The sequence below is a fragment of the Dama dama genome, chromosome 20 (genome assembly GCF_033118175.1).
Source record: "Dama dama isolate Ldn47 chromosome 20, ASM3311817v1, whole genome shotgun sequence".
Lineage (NCBI taxonomy): Eukaryota > Metazoa > Chordata > Mammalia > Artiodactyla > Cervidae > Dama > Dama dama.
This window is the reverse complement of record NC_083700.1, coordinates 90,944,325-90,966,677: the sequence shown is the minus strand read 5'-3', so window position 1 is coordinate 90,966,677 and position 22,353 is coordinate 90,944,325. Positions and strand designations below refer to the sequence as shown.

General features: G+C 37.4%; 1 protein-coding gene and 1 pseudogene across 8 annotated transcripts in view; both read right to left on the bottom strand.

Moving 5' to 3' along the window:
- Window positions 1-22,353, bottom strand: part of TUT4 (terminal uridylyl transferase 4) — a 129,187-nt gene that overhangs the window by 12,125 nt on the left and 94,709 nt on the right. For all 8 annotated transcript variants that reach the window (XM_061121886.1, XM_061121881.1, XM_061121885.1 and 5 more), the window contains exons 20-24: window positions 17,357-17,470; window positions 12,272-12,349; window positions 11,953-12,130; window positions 11,397-11,444; window positions 11,226-11,308 (exon numbers count right to left, since the gene is read on the bottom strand). In XM_061121886.1, coding sequence (XP_060977869.1) covers window positions 11,226-11,308; window positions 11,397-11,444; window positions 11,953-12,130; window positions 12,272-12,349; window positions 17,357-17,470 — 501 coding nt within the window. The remainder of the gene's footprint in view (window positions 1-11,225; window positions 11,309-11,396; window positions 11,445-11,952; window positions 12,131-12,271; window positions 12,350-17,356; window positions 17,471-22,353) is intronic.
- On the bottom strand, window positions 19,560-20,244 carry LOC133041716 (uncharacterized; annotated as a pseudogene).

Here is a 22,353-nt window from a genome sequence, read left to right as displayed (position 1 = left end):
CAACAATTCTACTATTATGTATATGATCAAAAGAAATGAAAATATACATCCACAGAATATTTTGTACATAAATATTTATAGCAGCACTACTCATAGTAGCCAAACAGCAGAAAGAATACAAATTTCCACAAATTGATGAATGAAAATGAATAAAATGTAATATAACCATACAGTGGAATATCATTCAACCATAAAAAAAGAATGAAGTACTGATATATGCTACAGCTTGAATGAACCCTGAATACATTCTGCTAAATGAAAGACACCAGTCACAAAAGGCTACACATACTCTGATTCCATTTTCATAAAACGTCTACAAAAGGCAAATCAATAGAGTAAGAGGAAAAAGGAAGGAGGACTGACTGCTAATTGGGATAGGAGTTTCCTTGAGAGAGGACAAAATGTTCTAATTAGATGTAGTGATGGTTGCACAATCCTGCAAAAATACTCAAACACTGAATTACTCACTTTATATAGGTGAATGCTAAAGTACATGAATTCTCAATAAAACTGTATTTCTAAAAAAGAAAACAATATAATCCTTTACATTTACTACTGATGATGTCAATATAGTTTATTAAACTCTTCATTATCATTTTTTCTGATAAGAGAAAAATGAAAGTCTTTCTTAATTTACCTGGTTGCTTATGGCAAAAATCTAGGAAACCACCCTGAACTTATTCTCGACTCATCCCCTCTAATTAACCACCAGGTTGTATCCATTCTATTCCTGAATATCTATCTCTTTAATCAATTTTTCTTTATCCCACTTTCCTAGTTAAGGTGACCTAGACCTGGGGTCAACAAACTTCTTCTGGGAAGAGCCAGATAGTTAAAATTTTAGGTGTTGAGGTAAAATTGAAGACATTATATTATATAGGTACTTATAAAATGAGAGAAAGAAAATTTCCACAAAAATTTTATTGAAGAATTTAAAAATATATTAATAATAACAGAGTATAATGTTTTTATAATGTAAATTTACTAATTCAAAAAAAGGAACACTTTCTGGAGGAGACATTTGCTTAATTGGAGTTCAAAGTTAGTACTGCCTATCATTAAAATAGAAGGCAAAATAAAATAAAATAAAATAAAATAGAAGGCAAATAGTTAATCCTAATCTGCAGATACATTTTATCTACTTCATCTTTGAAAATATTTTTCACAGAAAAAAAGATTGAATATTTAAGTTACAGAAAATAATGAATGGATCTAGAGTACCTAGGGAAGGACTAGTCTCTGATAAAGAAGGTATATCTGGTGACTGGCCAGCAAGATGGTAAAGTAGAATGATTGAGTTCACCCCTTCTCAGTTGTGTCTGACTCTTTGAGACCCCATGGACTATACAGTCCATGGAATTCTCCAGGCCAGAACACTGGAGTGGGTAACCTTTCCCTTCTCCAGGGGATCTTCAAGACCCAGGAATCAAACTGGGGTCTCTTTGCAGGCGGATTCTTTACCAACTGAGCTATCAGCGAAGCTCTCTTTTTAGAGAAACACCAAAATAACAACTAACTGCTGAACAGCCATTGAACAATAAAAACAAAAAGGCTGGAACCTACAAAAAAAGACACCTATATCCAAAGATGAAGAAGCCACAACAAAATTGTTGGAGAGGCACAATTCCAGTAAAATCAAATCCCATACCTGCTGTGTGGGCAACTCACAAACTGGAAAATGATAATGCCACAGAAGTTCTACCACAGGACTGAAAGCCCTGAACTTCGTGTCAGGCCTCCCAGCCTGAGGATCTGGTAACAGGAAGAGAAGCCCCCAGAGAATCTAACTTTGAAGGCCAGTGGGGTTTGGTTGCAGGAATTCCACAGAACTGGGAAAAACAGAAATTCCACTCTGAGGAGTACACAAGGACCTCCCCAGGACTCAGGGGAAAAAAACAGTGACTTCGTAAGGAACTGGGCTAGATCTACCTGCTATTATTGGAGGGTCTCTGGCAGAGGCGGGGGGTGGGGCTGTGGCTCACTCTGGGAACAAAGGCACTTGCAGCAGCAGTTTTAACGAGCATGCACTGGTGTGAGTCCTCCTGGAGGCTACTATTTCCTCCCCACAACATTAACCCCACTCAACTGAAGGCTCAAGTGCCGGACACCTGAGGCCAAACAACCACCAAGAGTGAAGCACAGCCCCACCCATCGGCAGACAGGTTACTTCAAGTCTTCCTGAGCATGGCTCTGACCCCCAAAGGGACAAGACCCAGCACCACCCACCAGCTGACAGGAACCAGACCCTCCGACCAGGAAGCTTGCACAAGCCTCTTAGACAGCCGCATCCACCAGAGAGCAGACAGCAGACACAAGAACTACAATCCTGCAGCCTTCAGAACTGAAGCTGTAATTACAGAATGTTAGACAAAATGAAACAACTGAGGAATATGTCCCAGATGAAGGAACAAGGTAAAACCCCAGAACTAAATGAAGTAGAGATAGGCAATCTAGGGTAAAAAAAAAAAAAATTTAAGATTAATGGTAGTGAAGATGACCCAAGATCTCTTAAAAAAAATGGAGGCACAAATTAAGAAGATGAAAGAAATGTTTAACAAAGACACAGAACTGAAGAACAAACAGAGATGAACAATACAATAACCAGAATGAAAAGTACACTAGAAGGAATCAACAGCAGAGTAACTGAGGCAAAAGAAAGGATAAGTGATCTGGAAGTCAGAATGGTGGATATCACTGCCACGGAACAGAATAAAGAATGAAAAGAAATGAAGACACTCTAAAAGACCTCTGGGACAGCTTTAAAAGCCTCAAACATTCACATCATGCAGTCCCATAAGGAAAAGGAAGAAAGAAGGGACTTGAGAAAATATCTGAAGAGGTAATAGCTGAAAACTCACCTAACATGGGAAAGGAAACAGTCATCCAATTCCAGGAAGGTCAGAGAATTCCAGGTAGACTAAACACAAGGAAGAACACACCAAAACAAATGGGAATCAAATTGACAAAAATTTTAAAAAAAGAAAAAAAATATTGAAAGCAACAAAGAAAAGCAACAAATACAAGGGAACTCCCATAAGGTTATCAGCTGATTTCTCAGCAGAAACTCTGCAGGCAAGAAAGGAATGGCATGATATATTTAAAGTGATGAAAGGGAAGAACCTACAACCAACAGTACTCCATCCGGCAAGGCTCTCATTCAGATTTGATGGAGAAAGCAAAAGCTTTACAGACAAGAAAAACCTAAGAAAATTCAGCACCACCAGACCAGTTTTGCAACAAATGCCAAAGGAACTTTAAGAAGAAAAGAAAAGGCAACTACTGGAAACAAAATTGTGAATGGAAAAGCTTACCAGTAAATACAAAGTAAAGGTAGGAAATCATCTGCACACAAATATGGTATCAAAACTAGTAACTTTGAGAAGAAGAGAACACCAATGCAGGATAATTGGAAATAAATTTGAAATTAAAAGACCAGCAACTTAAAACAATCTTTTTTATATACAGAATGCTATATCAAAACCTCATGGTAACCACAAACTAGTTGTGACCAACCTAGACAGCATATTAAAAAGCAGAGACACTACTTTGCCAACAGAAGTCTGTCTAGTCAAGGCTATGGTTTTTCCAGTAGTCATGTATGGATGTGAGAGTTGGACCATAAAGAAAGCTGAACACCAAAGAATTGCTGCTTTTGAACTGTGGTATTGGAGAGGACTCTTGAGAGTTCCTTGGACTGCAAGGAGATCCAACCAGTCCCTCCTAAAGGAAAAAAGACCTGACTATTCATTGGACGGACTGATGCTGAAGCTGATATGCCAATACTTTGGCCACCTGATGCGAAGAACTGACTCATTTTAAAAGACCCTGATGCTGGGAGAGATTGAGGGCAGGAGGAGAAGGGGACGACAGAAGATGAGATGGTTGAATGGCATCACCGACTCAATGGACATGAGTTTGAGTAATCTCCAGGAATTGGTGATGGACAGGGAAGTCTGGCGTGCTGCAGTCCATGGGGTCGCAAAGAGTCAAGACATGACTGAGCAACTGAACTGAACTGAATATCAAAACCTCATGGTAACCACAAACTGAAAATCTATAATAGATACATACACAAAAATGAAAATGGAATCCAAATACAACACTAAAGTTAGTCATCAAATCACAAGACAAGAGAACAAAACAGTTCAGTTCAGTTCCGCTGCTCAGTCGTGTCCGACTCTTTGCAATCCCATGAACTGCAGCACGCCAGGCCTCCCTGTCCATCACCAACTCCTGGAGTTTACCCAAACTCATGACCATTGAGTCAGTGATGCCATCTAACCATCTCATCCTCTGTCGTCCCCTTCTCCTCCCGCCTTCAATCTTTCCCAGTAGCAGGGTCTTTTCAAATGAGTCAGTTCTTTGCATCAGATGGCCAAAATACTGGAGTTTCAGCTTCAACATCAGTCCTTCCAACGAACACCCAGGACTGATTTCCTTTAGGATGGACTGGTTGGATCTCCTTGCGGTCCAAGGAACTCTCAAGAGTCCTCTCCAATACCACAGTTCAAAGGCATCAATTCTTCTGCACTCAGCTTTCCTTATAGTCCAACTCTCACATCCATACATGACTACTGGAACAAAACAGGAAGGGAATGAAAAAGACCTACAAAGCAAATCCAAACCAATTAGGAAAATGGCAATAGGAACATATATATTGGTAATTACCTAAAACATAAATGGGTTTAGTGCTCTAACCAAAAGAAACAGAGGTACAAAAACAAGACCCATATACATGGTATCTACAAGAGACCCACTTCACATCTAGGGACACATACAGACTGAAAGTGAGGAGATGGGAAAAGGTACTCTGTGCAAATATAAATTAAAAGATAGCTGGAATAGCAATATTCTTCTCAGACAAAAGAGACTTCAAAATAGACAAAATAAGAGCGACAAAGAAGGACACCACACAATGATAAAGGGATCATTCCCAGAAGGAGCTATAACAATTGTAAATAAATACTTACCCAACACAGAGCACCCCAACAACAAGGTAAATACTAACAGTCATTAAAGGAGAAATCAACAGTAATGTAATTAACAGTGGGGGACTTAAAAATACCCCATTTATATCAATGGACAGATTATCTAGAAAGAAAATTAATACAGAAACACAGGCCTTAAATGACACATTAGACCAGACCACCTTCATTAACATTTACAGAGTATTCCATCCAAAGGCAGCAGAATACACACTGTTCTCAAGAGCCCATGGAACATTCTCCAGGATTAATGACAGGCTGGGCCACAAAGTAAGCTTCAGTAAATTTAAGAAAATTAACATCATATCAAGCATCTTTTCCAGCCACATTGCTATGAGATTAGGAATCAACTACAAAAACTAAAAAACGCAAATACATGGAAGCTAAAGAATATGCTATTAAACAATCAATGGATCACTGAAGAAATCAAAGAGGACATAAAAATTACCTAGAGTCAAATTAAAATGAAAGCACAATGATCCAAAACCTAGGGACGTGGTAAACACAGTGCTGAGAAGTTTATAGCAATACAATCTTACCTCAGGAAACAAGAAAAATCACAAATAAGCAACCTAATCTTATATATAAAGCCAACAGAGAAAAAAGAATAAACAAAACCCAAAGTTAGTAGAAGGAAAGAAAGAAAGATCAGAGCAGAAATATAAACAAAGAAAATCAATAAAATCAATGAAACAAAAAGCTGATTCTTTGAAAAGATAAACAAAACTGATAAACCTTTAGCCAGACTCATCAAGAAAAAAAAGGAGAGAGCTTAAATCAACAAAATTAGAAATTAAAAAGGAGAAGTTACAAAAGACACCAGAGAAATACAAAGGATCATAAAAGACTACTACAAACAACTATATGCCAATAAAATAGACAACCTGGAAGAAATGGACAAATTCTTAGAAAGGCACAGTCTCCTGAGACTGAACTAAAATATAAACTTCCAAAAAACAAAAGTCCAGGACCAGATGGCATCACAGATTAATTCTATCATTTAGGGAAGAGTTGACACTTATTCTTTTGAAACTATTCCCAAAAAAAATGCAGAGAAATGAATACTCCCAAACTCATTCTACAAGGCCATGACCATACTGAAACCAAAACCAGACAAAGATACTACCAAAAAAAAATTTATAGGTCACTATCACTGAGGAACATGGACACAAAAATTCTCAACAAAAAATACTAGCAATCTGAATCCAACAATATAGTAAAAGGATCACACACCATGATCAATTGGGATTTATACCAGGGATGCAAGGATTTTTCAATATCTGCAAACCAATCAGTATGATACACCACATCAACAAACAGAAGAATAAAAGTCACACGATCATCTCAACAAATGCAGGAAAAGCTTTTAACAAAATTCAATACCTATTTATGATAAAAACTCTCCAGAAAGTGGGCAGAGAGGGAACATATCTCAACATAATAAAGGCCATATATGACAAGCCTGTAGTTAACATACTCAATGGTGAAAAGCTGAAAGCGTTACCTCTTAGATTTGGAACATGACAAGGATATCTGTATTCTCACCACTTTCATTCTACATAGTTTTGGAAGTCCTAACCATGACAAATCAGAGAAGAAAAAGAAATAAAAGGAATATAAATTGGAAAAGAGGTAAAACTGTCACTGTTTTAAATGACATACTATACACAGAAAATCCTAAAGATGCCACCAGAAAACTACAAGAGCTTATCAATGAATTTGGTAAAGTTGCAGGATATAAAATACACAGAAATCTTGCATTTCTATACACAAACAATGAAAGATCAGAAGGAGAAACTAAAGAAACAATCCCATTTATCATCACATCAAAAAGAAAAAATTACCTAGGATTAAACCTACCCAAGGATACAAAAGACCTGTACTCTGAATCTATAAGACACTGATGAAAGAAATCAAAGATGACACAAACAGATGGAAAGATATACCATATTCTTGAATTGGAATAATTAATATTGTCAAAATGATTATACTACCCAAGGCAATCTACAGATTCAATGTAATCCCTATCAAATTACCAATGACATTTTCCACAGAACTAGAACAAAAATATCTTAAAACTTTTATGGAGACACAAAAGACCCAGAATAGCCAAAGTAATGTTGAGAAAGAAAATAGAGCTGGAGAAATCAGGTTTCTTGACGTCAGACTGAACTACAAAGATACAGTCATCAAAATAGTATGGTACTGGCACAAAAACAGAAATATAGATTAATGGACTAAGATGTAAAGCTCAGAAATAAACCCACGCAACTATGGTCAATTAATCTACAACAAAGGAGGCAAGACTATACAATGAAGGAAAGACAGTCTCTTCAACAAATGGTGCTGCGAAAACTGCACAGTTTTACAAGTAAAAAAATGAAATTAGAACATTCTTTAACACCATACACGAAAATTGATTAAAGACCTAAATGTATGACCTGATACTATAAAACAAGTTAAGAGGAAAACACAGGCAGAACACACTTTTACATAAATCGCAGGACCATCTTTTCTGAGCTGTCTCCTAGAGTAATGGAAATTTAAAAATAAACAAATGGGACTTAAATAAACTCAAAATCTTTTGCACAACAAAGGAAACCATAAACAAAATGAAAAGACAACCCACAGAATGGGAGAAAATATTTGCAGATGATGCGATGGACAAGGATTAGAGTCTCCAAAATTTACAAACAGCTCATGCAGCTCAATTAAAAAAAAAAAAAAAACAATCAAAAGAAGACATACAGATGACCAAGAGGCACAAGAAAAGATGATCAACACTGCTAATTATTAGAGAAATGCAAATCAAAAACTATAATGAGGTATCATCTCACATCAGTTACAATGGCCATCATCAAAATATCTACAAACAATAAATGCTGGAGAAGGTGTAGAGAAAAGGGAACCCTCCTACAATGTTGGTGGGAATATGAACTGGTACAGACACTATGAAGAACAGTACAGAGGTTCCTTAAAAAACTAAAAATAGACAAATTGAGAGAGTAGCACCGAAACATATACACTGCCATGTGTAAGGCAGATAGCTAGTGGGAAGCTGCTTTATAACACAGGGAACACAACCTGGTGCTCTGTAAGACCTAGAGGCACATATCTGGGGTGGGGGTGGGAGGGAAGCTCAAGAGGAAGGATATATATGTATACTTAACAGTTGATTCACCTTGCTGTATGACAGAAACCAACACACCATAGTAAAGCAATTATTCTCCAATTAAAAACAAAATTAAAAAAACAAAAAGAAACTAAAAACAGAGATACCATACAATCCAGCAATTCCAATCCTGGGCATATATTCAGAGAAAATCATAATTCAAGAAGATATATGCACCGAAATGTTCACTGCAGCACTATTTACAATAGCAGACATGGAAGCAACCTAAATGTCCACTGACAAGGGAATGGATAAAGATGCAGCACATACATACAATGGAATATCAGCCATTAAAAAGAACGAAATAATGCCATGTGCAGCAACGTAGATGGACCTGGATGTTTTCATACTAAGTAAAGAAAGTCAGAGAATGACAAATATCATGTGATATATGTGAATTCTAAAAAAAGTTTTACAAATGAGCTTATTTACAAAACAGAAACAGACTCACAGACTTAGAGAATGAACATATGGTTATGGAGGGGCAGGGGGAGAAAGATAGATTGAGAGTTTCAGATTGACATGTACATACTACTATATTCAAAATAGATAACCAACTGTATGTATCTGTACAAGGACCTACTGTATAGCACAGGGAATGCTGCTCAATAATCTGTAATAATCTAAATAGAAATTTTAAAAAGAATAGCTACATGTATATGTATAACTGAATCACCTTGCTATATACCTGAAACTGATACAACATTTTTAATCAACTATGTTCTAATATGAAATCAAAGTTTATTTTAAAAAAAGAAGAGATATCTGAAGATACAAGCAGATTTATAGATATGGTAGCAGAAAGTTGAAGGAGCATCTATTTAATACCATCTCTGTCTCAAAAGGAAAACATCCAAGTGTGAGAAAGGCAAAGAAGAAAGATGGGACAAAACAAATTGGGCACTGAATTTTGAGTAAAATAAATAAAACTTCAAATAGTCCCTATTGAATGGGAGACAGACGTAACTAAAGAAATGTAGTAAGAATGTCCGATAGTATTGAAAGTCCAGTTGAGGCTGGTGAACATTAATTTATAGTTGTGCTATAAACTGCTTAGCTTTAAGACTTTTTTCCATTAGTGCTTAGTTCAAGCATAAGGAGATGGTGGATGGCTGAGTTCATGTAAAGTTGAACACACAACAATGCAAAAGAAGGACAATGGTACAAAGGAATATAAAGTATATGCCAGAGGTAGACCAAGGAACATGAGTTAAATGGAGAGGAAAAAATGAAAACAGGAGATAACTGACAGATTGGGAGAAAATGGATTAATATGTCAGAGAACGTAATGAATAGAATAGTTGAAATGGGAATGTTTCAGTGAGCAAGAAAGGTGAAAGTACAGAAAATATACTTGGTCTTCATTTTCACTAGAATCTAAGGGGATGAAACACATCTATTCTATATGCTGTTATAATCTTAGTACATATCAAAGAAATAGGTACAAATCAGGAATTCATTAAGTGTTGAAAGAATGAACTTTACTATGGAAAATATTAAGCATGAAAGACTATATAACAAGGTTATTTTTCTACAATATCAGTTAGAACACTGATACCAACTTAAATGTCCATTTAAGGAAAAGAGTTAAACTGGTATACCCAAGCTATAAAATACCATATATTGACTTTTAAAGTAGAATAAAGCAAATTAAAAGATGATCGGGAGAATCATAGGCCCCTCCTGATAGGCTCTTATGCCAAATCACATTCAAGAGGACTCTACGGTAGTATTTCACTAAATAGTCTGACTGCATGAAACTACTAGGTTTCTACCAAACACACACATGCACACATACTGATAGAATTTCCATGATTTTCAGGTAAAATGCTTTATCAGTGTGTCACCATATCTGTTGTGATATGACTATGCTTTTCATTTATTGCTATTTTAATATACTAGTAAAATTATCACTGTATTTTCCTTTTGTTAGATATTTTGCTTCTGCATGACTTTTGCGCCATTTCAAATTTTACTGTTATTTTATTTTGATTACAATCATTATCACCCCCACCACCTACGAATCAGGACTATCGAATGCTTCAAGGGAAAGAAGCTCTAGACTTTTTCTGCTTTTCTCACCCCAACAAGAAAAAGTGATGAAACTGAACAAGATCAAAGATATTCATTATGCAATAACAGAGACACTGTTTCTCTTTTGAGACTTCTTCTTTCTTTCTCTGTGAGACTGTGACATCCTCCCATTAGAAAGCAACCTAAACCAGAGTAAGACCAAGAGGAATAGGGGACACTACACACCCCAGTTCAAGTAAAAGGAATCCTCTTAGTTCCATGCCATTAGTTCAGCTTACCAAGGGCTGTACCACAATTAAAGCAGAAGCTTCAGCAAATAATAAAGTTTTATCAATACTTTGGGCTTCCCTGGTGGCTCAGACAATAAAGAATCTGTCTACAGTGCAGGAGACCTGAGTTTGATCCCTGGGTTGGGAAGACCCCCTAGAAAAAGAGAATGACTACGCACTATAGTATTCTTGCCTGGGAAATCCCATGGACAGAGGAGCCTGGTGGGCTACACACAGTCCATACGGCTGCAAGGAGTCAGACATGACTGAGCAACTAACCCTTTCACTTTCACACTGATACTTTGGTACTGACTTCTCTGTTTGTATTTTCACCAAGATTTCTAGAGATAGAAGAGAGGCAGTAGGGAGCACCTCAGATTCAAAATTAAAGGATCCTGAGTCCTGACTATCACCCCTCACTTGTTTAATGAATGCTTATTTGATGCATCCTATGCGCCAGAAATTATGACAAGCGCTGGCAATATGATGGTCAATCTCACAGACATGGCCTCTGTCCTCATGGAGCTACTCAGTCTAGTGGGAGAGACAGAATTTAACAAATAGATTAAAAAAACAGATAAAATATAACCAATAGATATCTCACTATAGACTATGGTAAGTGCAATAAGAAAAGACAGAGGGAGTTATAACCATCTTTCCCCCTATTCCTAACACCAACTTGTAACAGGATTAGGTTTCTTGTACTACAAAGAAAGTTCTATAGAAAAACAGAAAAGACTCAGAATTCAAATTATGTAAACTTACAGCTTCTCTGCCAATGAGTGGGTAAAAAGGGGTACCAAAAAGTTTCCTTCCATTGATAAATGCTTTCATGATGAAATTGGTCACTATTGAAGAAAGAAGAAAAACAATGAAGATCCAGACCTTAAGGTGTAAGAGCTTTAAAAGCAGGGTATTTCTATATTTAAAACTTACTTTTTCTAGAAACTCCAGCACCAAGGTTATGATTCAAATCAAAAGGGTCTAGAAAAGAAACATTTTATTCTTTAATGAAGAAGCTCATTGTAACACAAATATACTTAGTAACCATAACTAGAGTCTAATACTAAGCAACACAAACCAGTCAGAAATTATTTTTTTATAATTACAGATTAAAGGATGGAAACTGATTAAAAAAAAAAAAGAAGAAGAAATATCTTCCAAATTCTTATGTGTTTCAGGTTCCCTCTCAATTTCATTGGCCAAATAAAATTCGAGCTTTTCAAAGGAAATTTGCTATATGACTCAGAGAACTCAAACTCAGGTCCTATAACAGCCTAGCAGGGTGGGAAGAGTGAGAGGTGGGAGGAAGGTTCAAGAGGGAGGGGACATATATATACCTATGGTTAATTCATGTTGATGTATGGCAGAAACCAAAGCAATATTATAAAGCAATTATTATTCAATTAAAAATAAATAAATTTTTAAAATTCTGCCTTTTGTCTTGTTTTGCTTTGCTTTGTTCCTGAATTAATATCAGCTGAATGATTACCTTCAATGGCAATACATTTGGATGTCCACTGCTTCTCAAAAGTTGTCAACAGTTTTTTCTGCCGAATGCTAATTACATATTCTTTGAAATCAAATTCTTCAGTATAGAAGCGAAGCAGTCCCAACCAAAGCTCTCCTAATGTTTCTGTGTTCTTTCCAAGTGAAGGTAAACGTTTTTTCTAAGGTGAGAAAAAAAAGAGAGTGACATATCTATACTTATCCAAAATACAGATCCCAAATCCAAGTAAAATTATTAAATTATGCAAATCCTAACATGTATCAGTGAACACTCCACAACATAAAAACTATGAAGAAATTACCAGTTCTTCTGTTTTATCAAAGAAAAAAGCATTCCATCCATCAACCATTCTCTGTGGAATCTGTTTTCCATCAAAGATCTGTATTAAGAAAATCAATTTTATTATTAGATTTCAAATCATCCAACTCAAAGCCTAAATACCTTCACACCATTTTAGAATTTACATATAATAGACATATTGGAATATTTATTCCAAAAGGAACACGTCGAGATGATATAATTTGATGTCAAGTTATTAATGAAAATGAGTAAAACGTATCTGAAAGACCAAAGCTGGAAAGGATGTCTCGAGAGCATCAGACTCTCCAAATGATCCATCTGATATTGTCTATTTGGTCTATCAAACACAGCCAGCCCAAGTTTAATTAAGTAAAACTGAAGAAAAAATAAATGAAAATGGCATCTTCATCAAAGGATCACAGATGCAGAAATCCATAAGAGATAATACTCATTGACTGTAAACCTTAAAGGAAATCAAAGAAGCTGGTGTGGGGAATAGCTCTAGTACCTTTAATCAGTTATCTGTATCAGATGAGGCTAAAAAGGGTCTGGACACTGATTCTTTTTTAATAGAATATTAGATAGCTTTTCTTGACATTTTGATAAATATTGTGAAGTCTTCATGATTAATTATGAATAGTAATTCTCTGTCCTAAGGAAAGGGGGGAAAATAATGCTATTCTACTAGAAGAATTTCCTAAGATGATTGTACAGGTACCACTGGTCTCTATAAGCAATTTTGAGACTTATTTCTTACAGGAACTTTAAGAAAGAGCTGCAATAAAGTAAAAAGCTGGGATAAGTGCAGAGTCAGCAGACCTCATTTCTAGTTTTAGTCCTGCCAAGTAATAATTCTGAACAAGACACTTATCCTTCCAAATCCTCAGTTTTCCCAATGGGAAAAAAAAGAGATTAATTAGGTCAGTTGTTTTCAAATTTTATTTTTCTTTCAAACTGTTAGAACCCCTTTCTAAAATAGATTCTTCTTGGAAGTTCAATAGTAAAACAGAGGTACTCTGATAAAAGCCTGAGTGGAGAAAATCACAGCCTATCTTTCCCTTCCTCCACTCCTCACACACACTTTAAAGAGCTCATAGAGCTTGTCAGGCTTCCCTGGTGGCTCAGATGGTAAAGAAACCGCCTGCAATGTGGAAGACCTGGGTTAGATCCCTGGGTTGGGAAAATCCTCTGGAGGAGGGCATGGCAACCCACTCCAGTATTCTTGCCTGGAGAATCCCCATGGACAGAGGAGCCTGGTGGGCTATTGTTCATGGGGTCGCTAAGAGTCAGGCATGACTGAGCAATCTGACTAAGCACAGAGCTTATCAAAATATACTTTAAAACCACTAGATAAGGTGCTCCCCATGACTCCTTCCATTTTAAATGAGACAGTTAATTATAAAACTAACTGCATGTCTGTCCCTCTAGTTTTACTCTTAGGTTTAAGTTCCTTGTGGGCAAGGACTATAACTGACATCTAGAGCCAAAATTCCTACTACATCAAAGCCTGCCATATAGAGAATACGTAATACATGTCTGTTGGATGAATATATTTACTCTGTAAGCATGTTTTTACATAAAGGTCAGGTTTCCAGGGACCTAATCTAATACCTGGCTTTTTAGTATTTACATATAATTTAAACAAACACAGTTACCAAGAATCATCTATCATAAATTCCAACATTCCATAAATCAAAAAAGAGAAAGTCCAGCAATTACAGTTATTAATATCTAAAATAAGAGACATGGGATCCTACACTCAAGGAAGAAAAAAAAGTTTTCAAAAAGGCCAAAATATAACATTTTGCCTTCATAGATTAAGGCTATTTATTACACAAGCTGCCTCTTTAGACCTTGATTATTTCAACAGATTCCTAGTTTTAAGAAATAACCAACATCCAAACCCAATCACGTTGACTAATAACACAGTAAAGTGAACCTGAGGGCTCTGGAGAACCTTTAATCACTGATTTGCCACCTGTTTTAATGAACTATCATGTTTCATAATGCCTAACTTTTCACTCTGTTTCAGCCCTTAGAAGTACTAATATTGTCCTCTCTTTCTCTTAAACACACACACACATATAAAACACATTTACCTTCTGTTTCTTTTCTTAAAAATTTATCATTTATTTGGCTACATCGGGTCTTAGTTGTGGCATGTGGGATCTTTAGTTTTGGCATGCAAACACCAAGTTACAGCAGAGGATCTAGTTCCCCTCCTAGGGACAGAACCGGGGCCCCCTACATTGGGAGCGTGGAGTCTTTTCCACTGGGTCTCCAAAGAAGGCCCCACCTTCTTTGTTTCTTTTTCTTTCTCTCAATACCAATCATCCTCTACTCAAGCACTCAAGTCTTCCCTCTAAAACCTCACCAAACAAGTCTTTCTTATTTTGTAGTTTGATATTTTAATATCTACTGGAATATTTAAACTGTAATTTTTTAGTTGTGGTAAAATACACATAAAGCTTATCATCTTCAAGCATTTTTAAGAGTACAGTTCAGTGGCATTAAGTACATTCACATCACTGTGCTACCATCACCATTCTCCATCCATAGAATTTTTCTCATCTTATACAAATGAAACTCTGAACCTATTAAACAATAGTTTCCCATGCCTCTCTCTCTCCAGCCCTGGCAACCATCATTCTACTTTCTGTCTCCATGTATCTGACTACCCTAGGTACCTCCTATAAATGGAATCATATAGTATTTGTCCTTTTGTGACTGGCTCATTTCACTTAGCATAATGTCCTCAAGGTTCATCCATTTAATTTCAATTTTTAAGCTGACAGAAGCTAAAAAAACATAGTTCATAATATCAATTGTGACTAACACTCCCTAATCTTCTCTTGATATTAATTTTTATGTGAAAATTTACTTTTACTTACAATGATTGCTAGAATATAGCAAAATCATCTTGCCTAGGAAAGCTCCTTTGACCTTAAGAATTCTGTATTGTTGATCATGAGTAACACTCTTAGCAGAGCCTTATTTATTATACCCAGTCACTTAAGTCTAAGTTCAGTTACAAATGGAGTCAAAGATCATCAGCTTCATTAAACATATCCTTACCCTCAAAAGTTGATCGATGCCAATGATCAATACTTAAATGATGCCAGAGCAATGGACAATGGGGTCCCACATGACAAGCAAAAAAGGCCAGAAGCAAAAATCCATTTATCATCAGTTCATATGTATCACAAAGCCCCCCACAATCAGAGTTCATTATGATGGAAAACATTCCATGGACTGTCTCTCATTTCATCAATCACTGTCTGTTAAGCAGATAATGGAACAGTTCTTGAAGTTGGCTACAGCAATCCTACCTACAATTTTCCAATAATAATATTAATAAAGCTGCTAATAATAATAAAAGTAATAATAAAAGCAACCACCATTTATAAACTCCTACTTAAGCATCTACTACATTCAAAAGCATTTGATGTCTCTGTTCCTTATATCAACACTGAAATAATACTACTATCATTACATTTTTACAGAAGATAAAATTAAGACTAGTGGTAGTCAGGCAGCTTATTGAAGGCTACATGTTAAAATCAGGATTCAGATCAATTAACTCTGACTCCAAAATCATGGTCTGCCCATTATATCAGGGTCTTTCCATTATATCATGCTGCCTCAATAGTTCCTCATCCACAGGTAACATAATGAGAGAACAGAGACCACAATGAAAACAAAATTTGCATTCCATTTGGATTAATCGCAGTATTCTATCAAAGGCATAGCAAAGTATAGCAAATGGCAGCTATAATATTATTGGGGCAATTATGCATAAGATCTCCAAATTTAAAGCCTTAACAAGAATTAGACTAATATAGAGAAAAACCTTGGCTTTGGCAGCCTTAACTAATTCATGCAAAATTTTAAATATTCTATAGTGAACAAACTTGGTAAAAAATAAACATCACTCAACATAGGTTCAAGCAACTTAAACTTTTCTATTAGAAAAGGATATTTAAATTTTTTCTCTCCCACTCTTTGTTTAAAAGAGGGAAGGAAATGCTATTAAAATCACATGGCATTCATTAGAACTTTAAAAAACTTACTAAGGCCATCTGGCACACAATATGGCTTATTATTTTGCAATATACTTCTTTGCTATGATGATCAAAGTTTACGTGAAATGAGAATATGTGATTTTCCAAATAATTCTGATGGTTATTGCCTACCTCAAAATAACCACCTTTCTAAGAAATTAGACTTTGATCCACCCCAATGCTTGCATATTCACTTTGTGCCAAGAAAGAGGAGGAACAGATGGATGATTAAGAATTCTTTTGGTTCTCTTTTACAGAGTATAAATGGGCTATAACAAGCCTCTATGACTCACCAAATCTGAGTAAATATGAGTATGTTTCTTTTGATGTACAGTCTTATGCTTAATACAACTGACATGACCTTACAGAGATAAGAAAGAATTTCCTTAAATTTTTTCCTCAATCAAAATTCACAAAGTTGACCAAAATATATACAGGAATAAATTAAACTTCAGGCTTCCCTTCTCAAGAATCTGCCTGCAATGCAGGAAGACCCGGGTTGGATCCCTGAGATGGGAGGATCCCCTGGAGAAGGAAATGGCAACTCCAGTATTCTTGCCTGGAGAATTCCATGGACAGACCACGGAGTTGCAAGGAGTTGGACAAGACTGAGTGACTAACACTTTCAACTTTCAACAAAATCAAGCTTCAATGCCAAGCACAAGGAGGGAAAATTTTACTCTGGAAAGAAGAAACTATGTATTTTCATCTGAGAGACTGTATAAGTTTTTGAATGGTTACAAACTTCATAATCACTGGCAGCATTCTAAGACTGTAAAATACAAAAACGTTGCAAAAGGTATTCAATAGTTCTATTCCTCGAATATTCTTTCAGTAGTCTATATTCTCCCATAATAAACTTTCCCAAAAGGTTCATTATTTGATTATACCATTAGCGGAAGAAGAAAACTTAGGCCATTAATGACAGAAAAATCCCTCATGATCTCATGAACTGAGCATGATCTACTATATTTAGATCTATTGTTGTCACAAGAAATGACTTTATAGTTTTCTTAAACACTTACCTCTTGTAGAACTGGGATAACAGGTGGTTTTCTCTGCTGCAGAAAGTACAGCACCATAAGGATATAAGCATATGAAGATAAACTTCCCCTAGAAGCATCCCCAATGTCACATCGCTGAAAAAACATAATGATTGAAAATAAAACTTCAGAATCTTATTCCATTCACAAGTATTGGCTACCTTAAAGCAACATTTTTAAACTCATCTAGCTGTCAAATACCCAAAAGTTCAAAAATAAACTGTTACAGAAGGTATGGGTAAATAGGCACTCTTACACATTACAGATTAGAGTATATATCAGTATAAATTTTATGAAGAATAATTTGACAATATCAAAATTACAAAAGCACATCTCCTTTAATATATCAATTCTATTCTAAGAAGTTATCCTGTAAATATGCCAAAAACACATGAAATGACTAAGATTTTTATTGTAGCACTATTTTAACAGCAAAATATGAGAAAGAACTTAAAAGCTCATCAGTAAAATACAGGTTTAAAAAACTGATGACTATCCACACAATGGAATAGTATGTAACCATTTAAAAAAGAACAACAAGGAAACCCTTAGTATACTAATAGGAAATAATTTCCAATATCTATTGCTCAGTTAAAAAAGCAAAATACAAAACAATGTTTTCAGTATATTATATCCATAATAAAAAAAAGAGGTAGGAAATGTATATATTTGCTTGTACTGGAATAATATATTTATGGAAGGATACAGAGGAATGTTTAACACTGTTTGCCTCTAACAAGAGGCAATGGCTGGTTAGGAGACAGATAGGGAAGGGAGATTTTCTGACATAAAGGGAGGGAGAAGAATGATTTCTCTGCCATGAACCACATGATTTCATTACCAAAATGCCACGAGAGTGAGGATCTGTCATACTGGAGTTATTTGGTGAGATGAATATAGAAGACTAACTGTACTGAATATGACCTGTACTATGTCGCTGGACGCCCTCCTGTTGTAAGATGACTTACTGTCCATAAAGACACGTATAGGAATATTTAAACAAACATGTCTCCCTTCTGGAAGAATGGGCTTTATGAAATGAAAATGTAACTGAGTCACTCCCCTACTAAAACCCTTCCACCAACACATTTACAAAATTAACTATTTACTGAGCAGCTACCCATAAAGCAGACGTTCAGCTCAGTTGAGTTCAGTCACTCAGTCGTGTCCGATTCTTTATGACCCCATGAATCGCAGCATGCCAGGCCTCCCTGTCCATCACCAACTCCCAGAGTTTAGTCAAACTCATGCCCATCGAGTCGGTGATGCCATCCAGCCATCTCATCCTCTGTTGTCCCCTTCTCCTCCTGCCCCCAATCCCTCCCAGCGTCAGGGTCTTTTCCAACGAGTCAACTCTTCGCATGAGGTCACCAAAGTATTGGAGTTTCAGGTTCAGCATCAGTCCTTCCAATGAACACCCAGGACTTATCTCCTTCAGGATGGACTGGCTGGATCTCCTTGCAGTCCAAGGGACTCTCAAGAGTCTTCTCCAACACCATAGTTCAAAAGGATCAATTTTTCAGTGCTCAGCTTTCTTCACAGTCCAACTCTCACATCCATACTTGACCACTGGAAAAACCATAGCCTAGACTAGACAGACCTTTGTTGGCAAAGTAATGTCTCCGCTTTTTAATATGCTATCTACGTTGGTCATAACTTTCCTTTTAAGGAGTAAGTGTCTTTTAATTTCATGGCTGCAGTCACTATCTGCAGTGATTTTGGAGCCCCCAAAAATAAAGTCTGACACTGCTTCCACTGTCTCCCCATCTATTTGCCATGAAGTGATAGGACCAGATGCCATGATCTCAGTTTTCTGAATGTTGAGCTTTAAGCCAACTTTTTCACTCTCCTCTTTCACTTTCATCAAGAGGCTTTTTAGTTCCTCTTCACTTTCTGCCATAAGGGTGGTGTCATCTGCATGTCTGAGGTTATTGATATTTCTCCCGGCAATCTTCATTCCAACTTGTGCTTCTTCAAGCCCAGCGTTTCTCATGATGTACTCTGCATAGAAGTTAAATAAGCAGGGGGACAATATACAGCCTTGATATACTCCTTTTCCTATTTGGAACCACTCTGTTGTTCCATGTCCAGTTCTAACTGTTGCTTCCTGACCTGCATACAGGTTTCTCAAGAGGCAGGTCAGGTGGTCTGGTATTCCCATCTCCTTCAGAATTTTCCACAGTTTATTGTGATCCACACAGTCGAAGGCTTTGGCATAGTCAATAAAGCAGAAATAGATGTTTTTCTGGAACTCTCTTGCTTTTTCGATGATCCAGTGGATATTGGCAATTTGATCTCTGGTTCCTCTGCCTTTTCTAAAACCAGCTTGAACATCTGGAAGTTCACGGTTCACGTATTGCTGAAGCCTGGCTTGGAGAATTTTGAGCATTACTTTACTAGCGTGTGAGATGAGTGCAGCTGTGCGGTAGTTTGAGCATTCTTTGGGATTGCCTTTCTTAGGGATTGGAATGAAAACTGACCTTTTCCAGCCCTGTGGCCACTGCTGAGTTTTCCAAATTTGCTGACATATTGAGTGCAGCACTTTCACAGCATCATCTTTCAGGATGTGAAATAGCTCAACTGGAATTCCATCACCCTCCACTAGCTTTGTTCGTAGTGATGCTTTCTAAGGCCCACTTGACTTCACATTCCAGGATGTCTGGCTCTAGGTGAGTGATCACACCATTGTGGTTATCTGGGTCATGAAGATCTTTTTTGTACAGTTCTTCTGTGTATTCTTGCCACCTCTTCTTAGTATCTTCTGCTCCTGTTAGGTCCATACCATTTCTGTCCTTTATTGAACACATCTTTGCATGAAATGTTCCCTTGGTATCTCTAATTTTCTTGACGAGATCTCTAGTCTTTCCCATTCTGTTTTTTCCCTCTATTTCTTTGCACTGATCACTGAGGAAGGCTTTCTTATCTCTCCTGGCTATTCTTTGGAACTCTGCATTCAAATGGGAATATCTTTTGTTTTTTCCTTTGCTTTTCGCTTCTCTTCGTTTCACAGCTATTTGTAAGGTCTCCTCAGACAACCATTTTGCCTTTTTGCATTTCTTTTCCATGGGGATGGTCTTGATCCCTGTCTCCTGTACAATGTCACGAACCTCCGTCCATAGTTCATCAGGCTCTCTGTCTATCAGATCTGGTCCCTTAAATCTATTTCTCACTTCCACTGTATAGTCATAAGGGATTTGATTTAGGTCATACCTGAATGGTCTAGTGGTTTTCCCTACTTTCTTCAGTTTAAGTCTGAATTTGGCAATAAGGAGTTCATGATCTGAGCCACAGTCAGCTCCCAGTCTTGTTTTTGCTGACTGTATCAAGCTTCTCCATCTTTGGCTGCAAAGAACATAATCAATCTGATTTCGGTGTCGACCATCTGGTGATGTCCATGTGTAGAGTCTTCTCTTGTGTTGTTGGAAGAGGGTGTTTGCTATGACCAGTGCGTTCTCTTGGCAAAACTCTATTAGCCTTTGCCCTGATTCATTCTGTACTCCAAGGCCAAATTTGCCTTTACTCCAGGTGTTTCTTGACTTCCTACTTTTGCATTCCATTCCCCTATAATGAAAAGGACATCTTTTTTGGGTGTTAGTTCTAAAAGGGCTTGTAGGTCTTCATAGAACCATTCAACTTCAGCTTCTTCAGTGTTACTGGTTAGGGCATAGGCTTGGATTACCGTGATATTGAATGGTTTGCCTTGGAAATGAATAGAGATCATTCTGTCATTTTTGAGACTGCATTCAAGTACTGCATTTCAGACGCTTTTGTTGACTATGATGGCTACTCCATTTCTTCTAAGGGATTCCTGCCCACAGTAGTAGATATAATGGTCATCAGTAGTAGATATAATGGTCATCTGAGTTAAATTCACCCATTCCAGTACATTTTAGTTAGCTGATTCCTAGAATGTCAACGTTCACTCTTGCCATCTCCTATTTGACCACTTCCAATTTGCCTTGGTTCATGGACCTAACATTCCAGGTTCCTATGCAGCGCGCCGGCTGCAACGGACTGCGCAGAAGCATGGCTGTGAGGAGCTACCCCTCGCCCAAGGTCAGGGGTAGCGACCGAGAGCACCAGGCTGCGATAGCGCAGAAGCGGTGGCCGAGAGGAGCTTCCCCACTCCCAAGGTCAGGGGCGGCGGCCGAGAGGAACTACCCCACCTCCAAGGAGCAGCTGCTGCGTGGGCGCAGGAGGGCCAAGAGGAGCTACTCCACGTTCAAGGTCAGGAGGGGCAGCTGTGAGAAGATACCCCTCGTCCAAGGTAAGGAGCAGCGGCTGCGCTTTGCTGGAGCAGCCGTGAAGAGATACCCCACGTCCAAGGTAAGAGAAACCCAAGTAAGACAGTAGGTATTGCCAGAGGGCATCAGAGGGCAGACACACTAAAACCATAATCACAGAAAACTAGCCAATCTGATCACAGGACCACAGTCTTGTCTAACTCAATGAAACTAAGCCATGCTGTGTGGGGCCACCCAACCATGTGTCGGTCATGGTGAAGAGGTCTGACAGAATGTGGTCCACTGGAGAAGGGAATGGCAAACCACTTCAGTATTCTTGCCTTGAGAACCCCATGAACAGTATGAGAAGGCAAAATGATAGGATACTGAAAGAGGAACTCCCCAGGTCGGTAGGTGCCCAATATGCTACTGGAGATCAGTGGAGAAATAACTCCAGAAAGAATGAAGGGATCGAGCCAAAGCAAAAAGCAGACATTACACTGAAATAAAGATACAGAGGCCTCAATCCTCATGGAGTTTATACACGGAGTAGAACAACCAAGAAAACATAATTGAGTATTTCAAGTGTGATAACAGAGAAAAACTTAGGTTTTATTGGTATTGCTTCCCACTAAATCCAAATGAGTTTGAGCCAGCTCTGGGAGCTGGTGATGGACAGGGAAGTCTGGCGTGCTGCAGTCCATGGGGTTGGAAAGAGTCGGACATGACTGAGCGACCAAACTAAATCCAAATGAC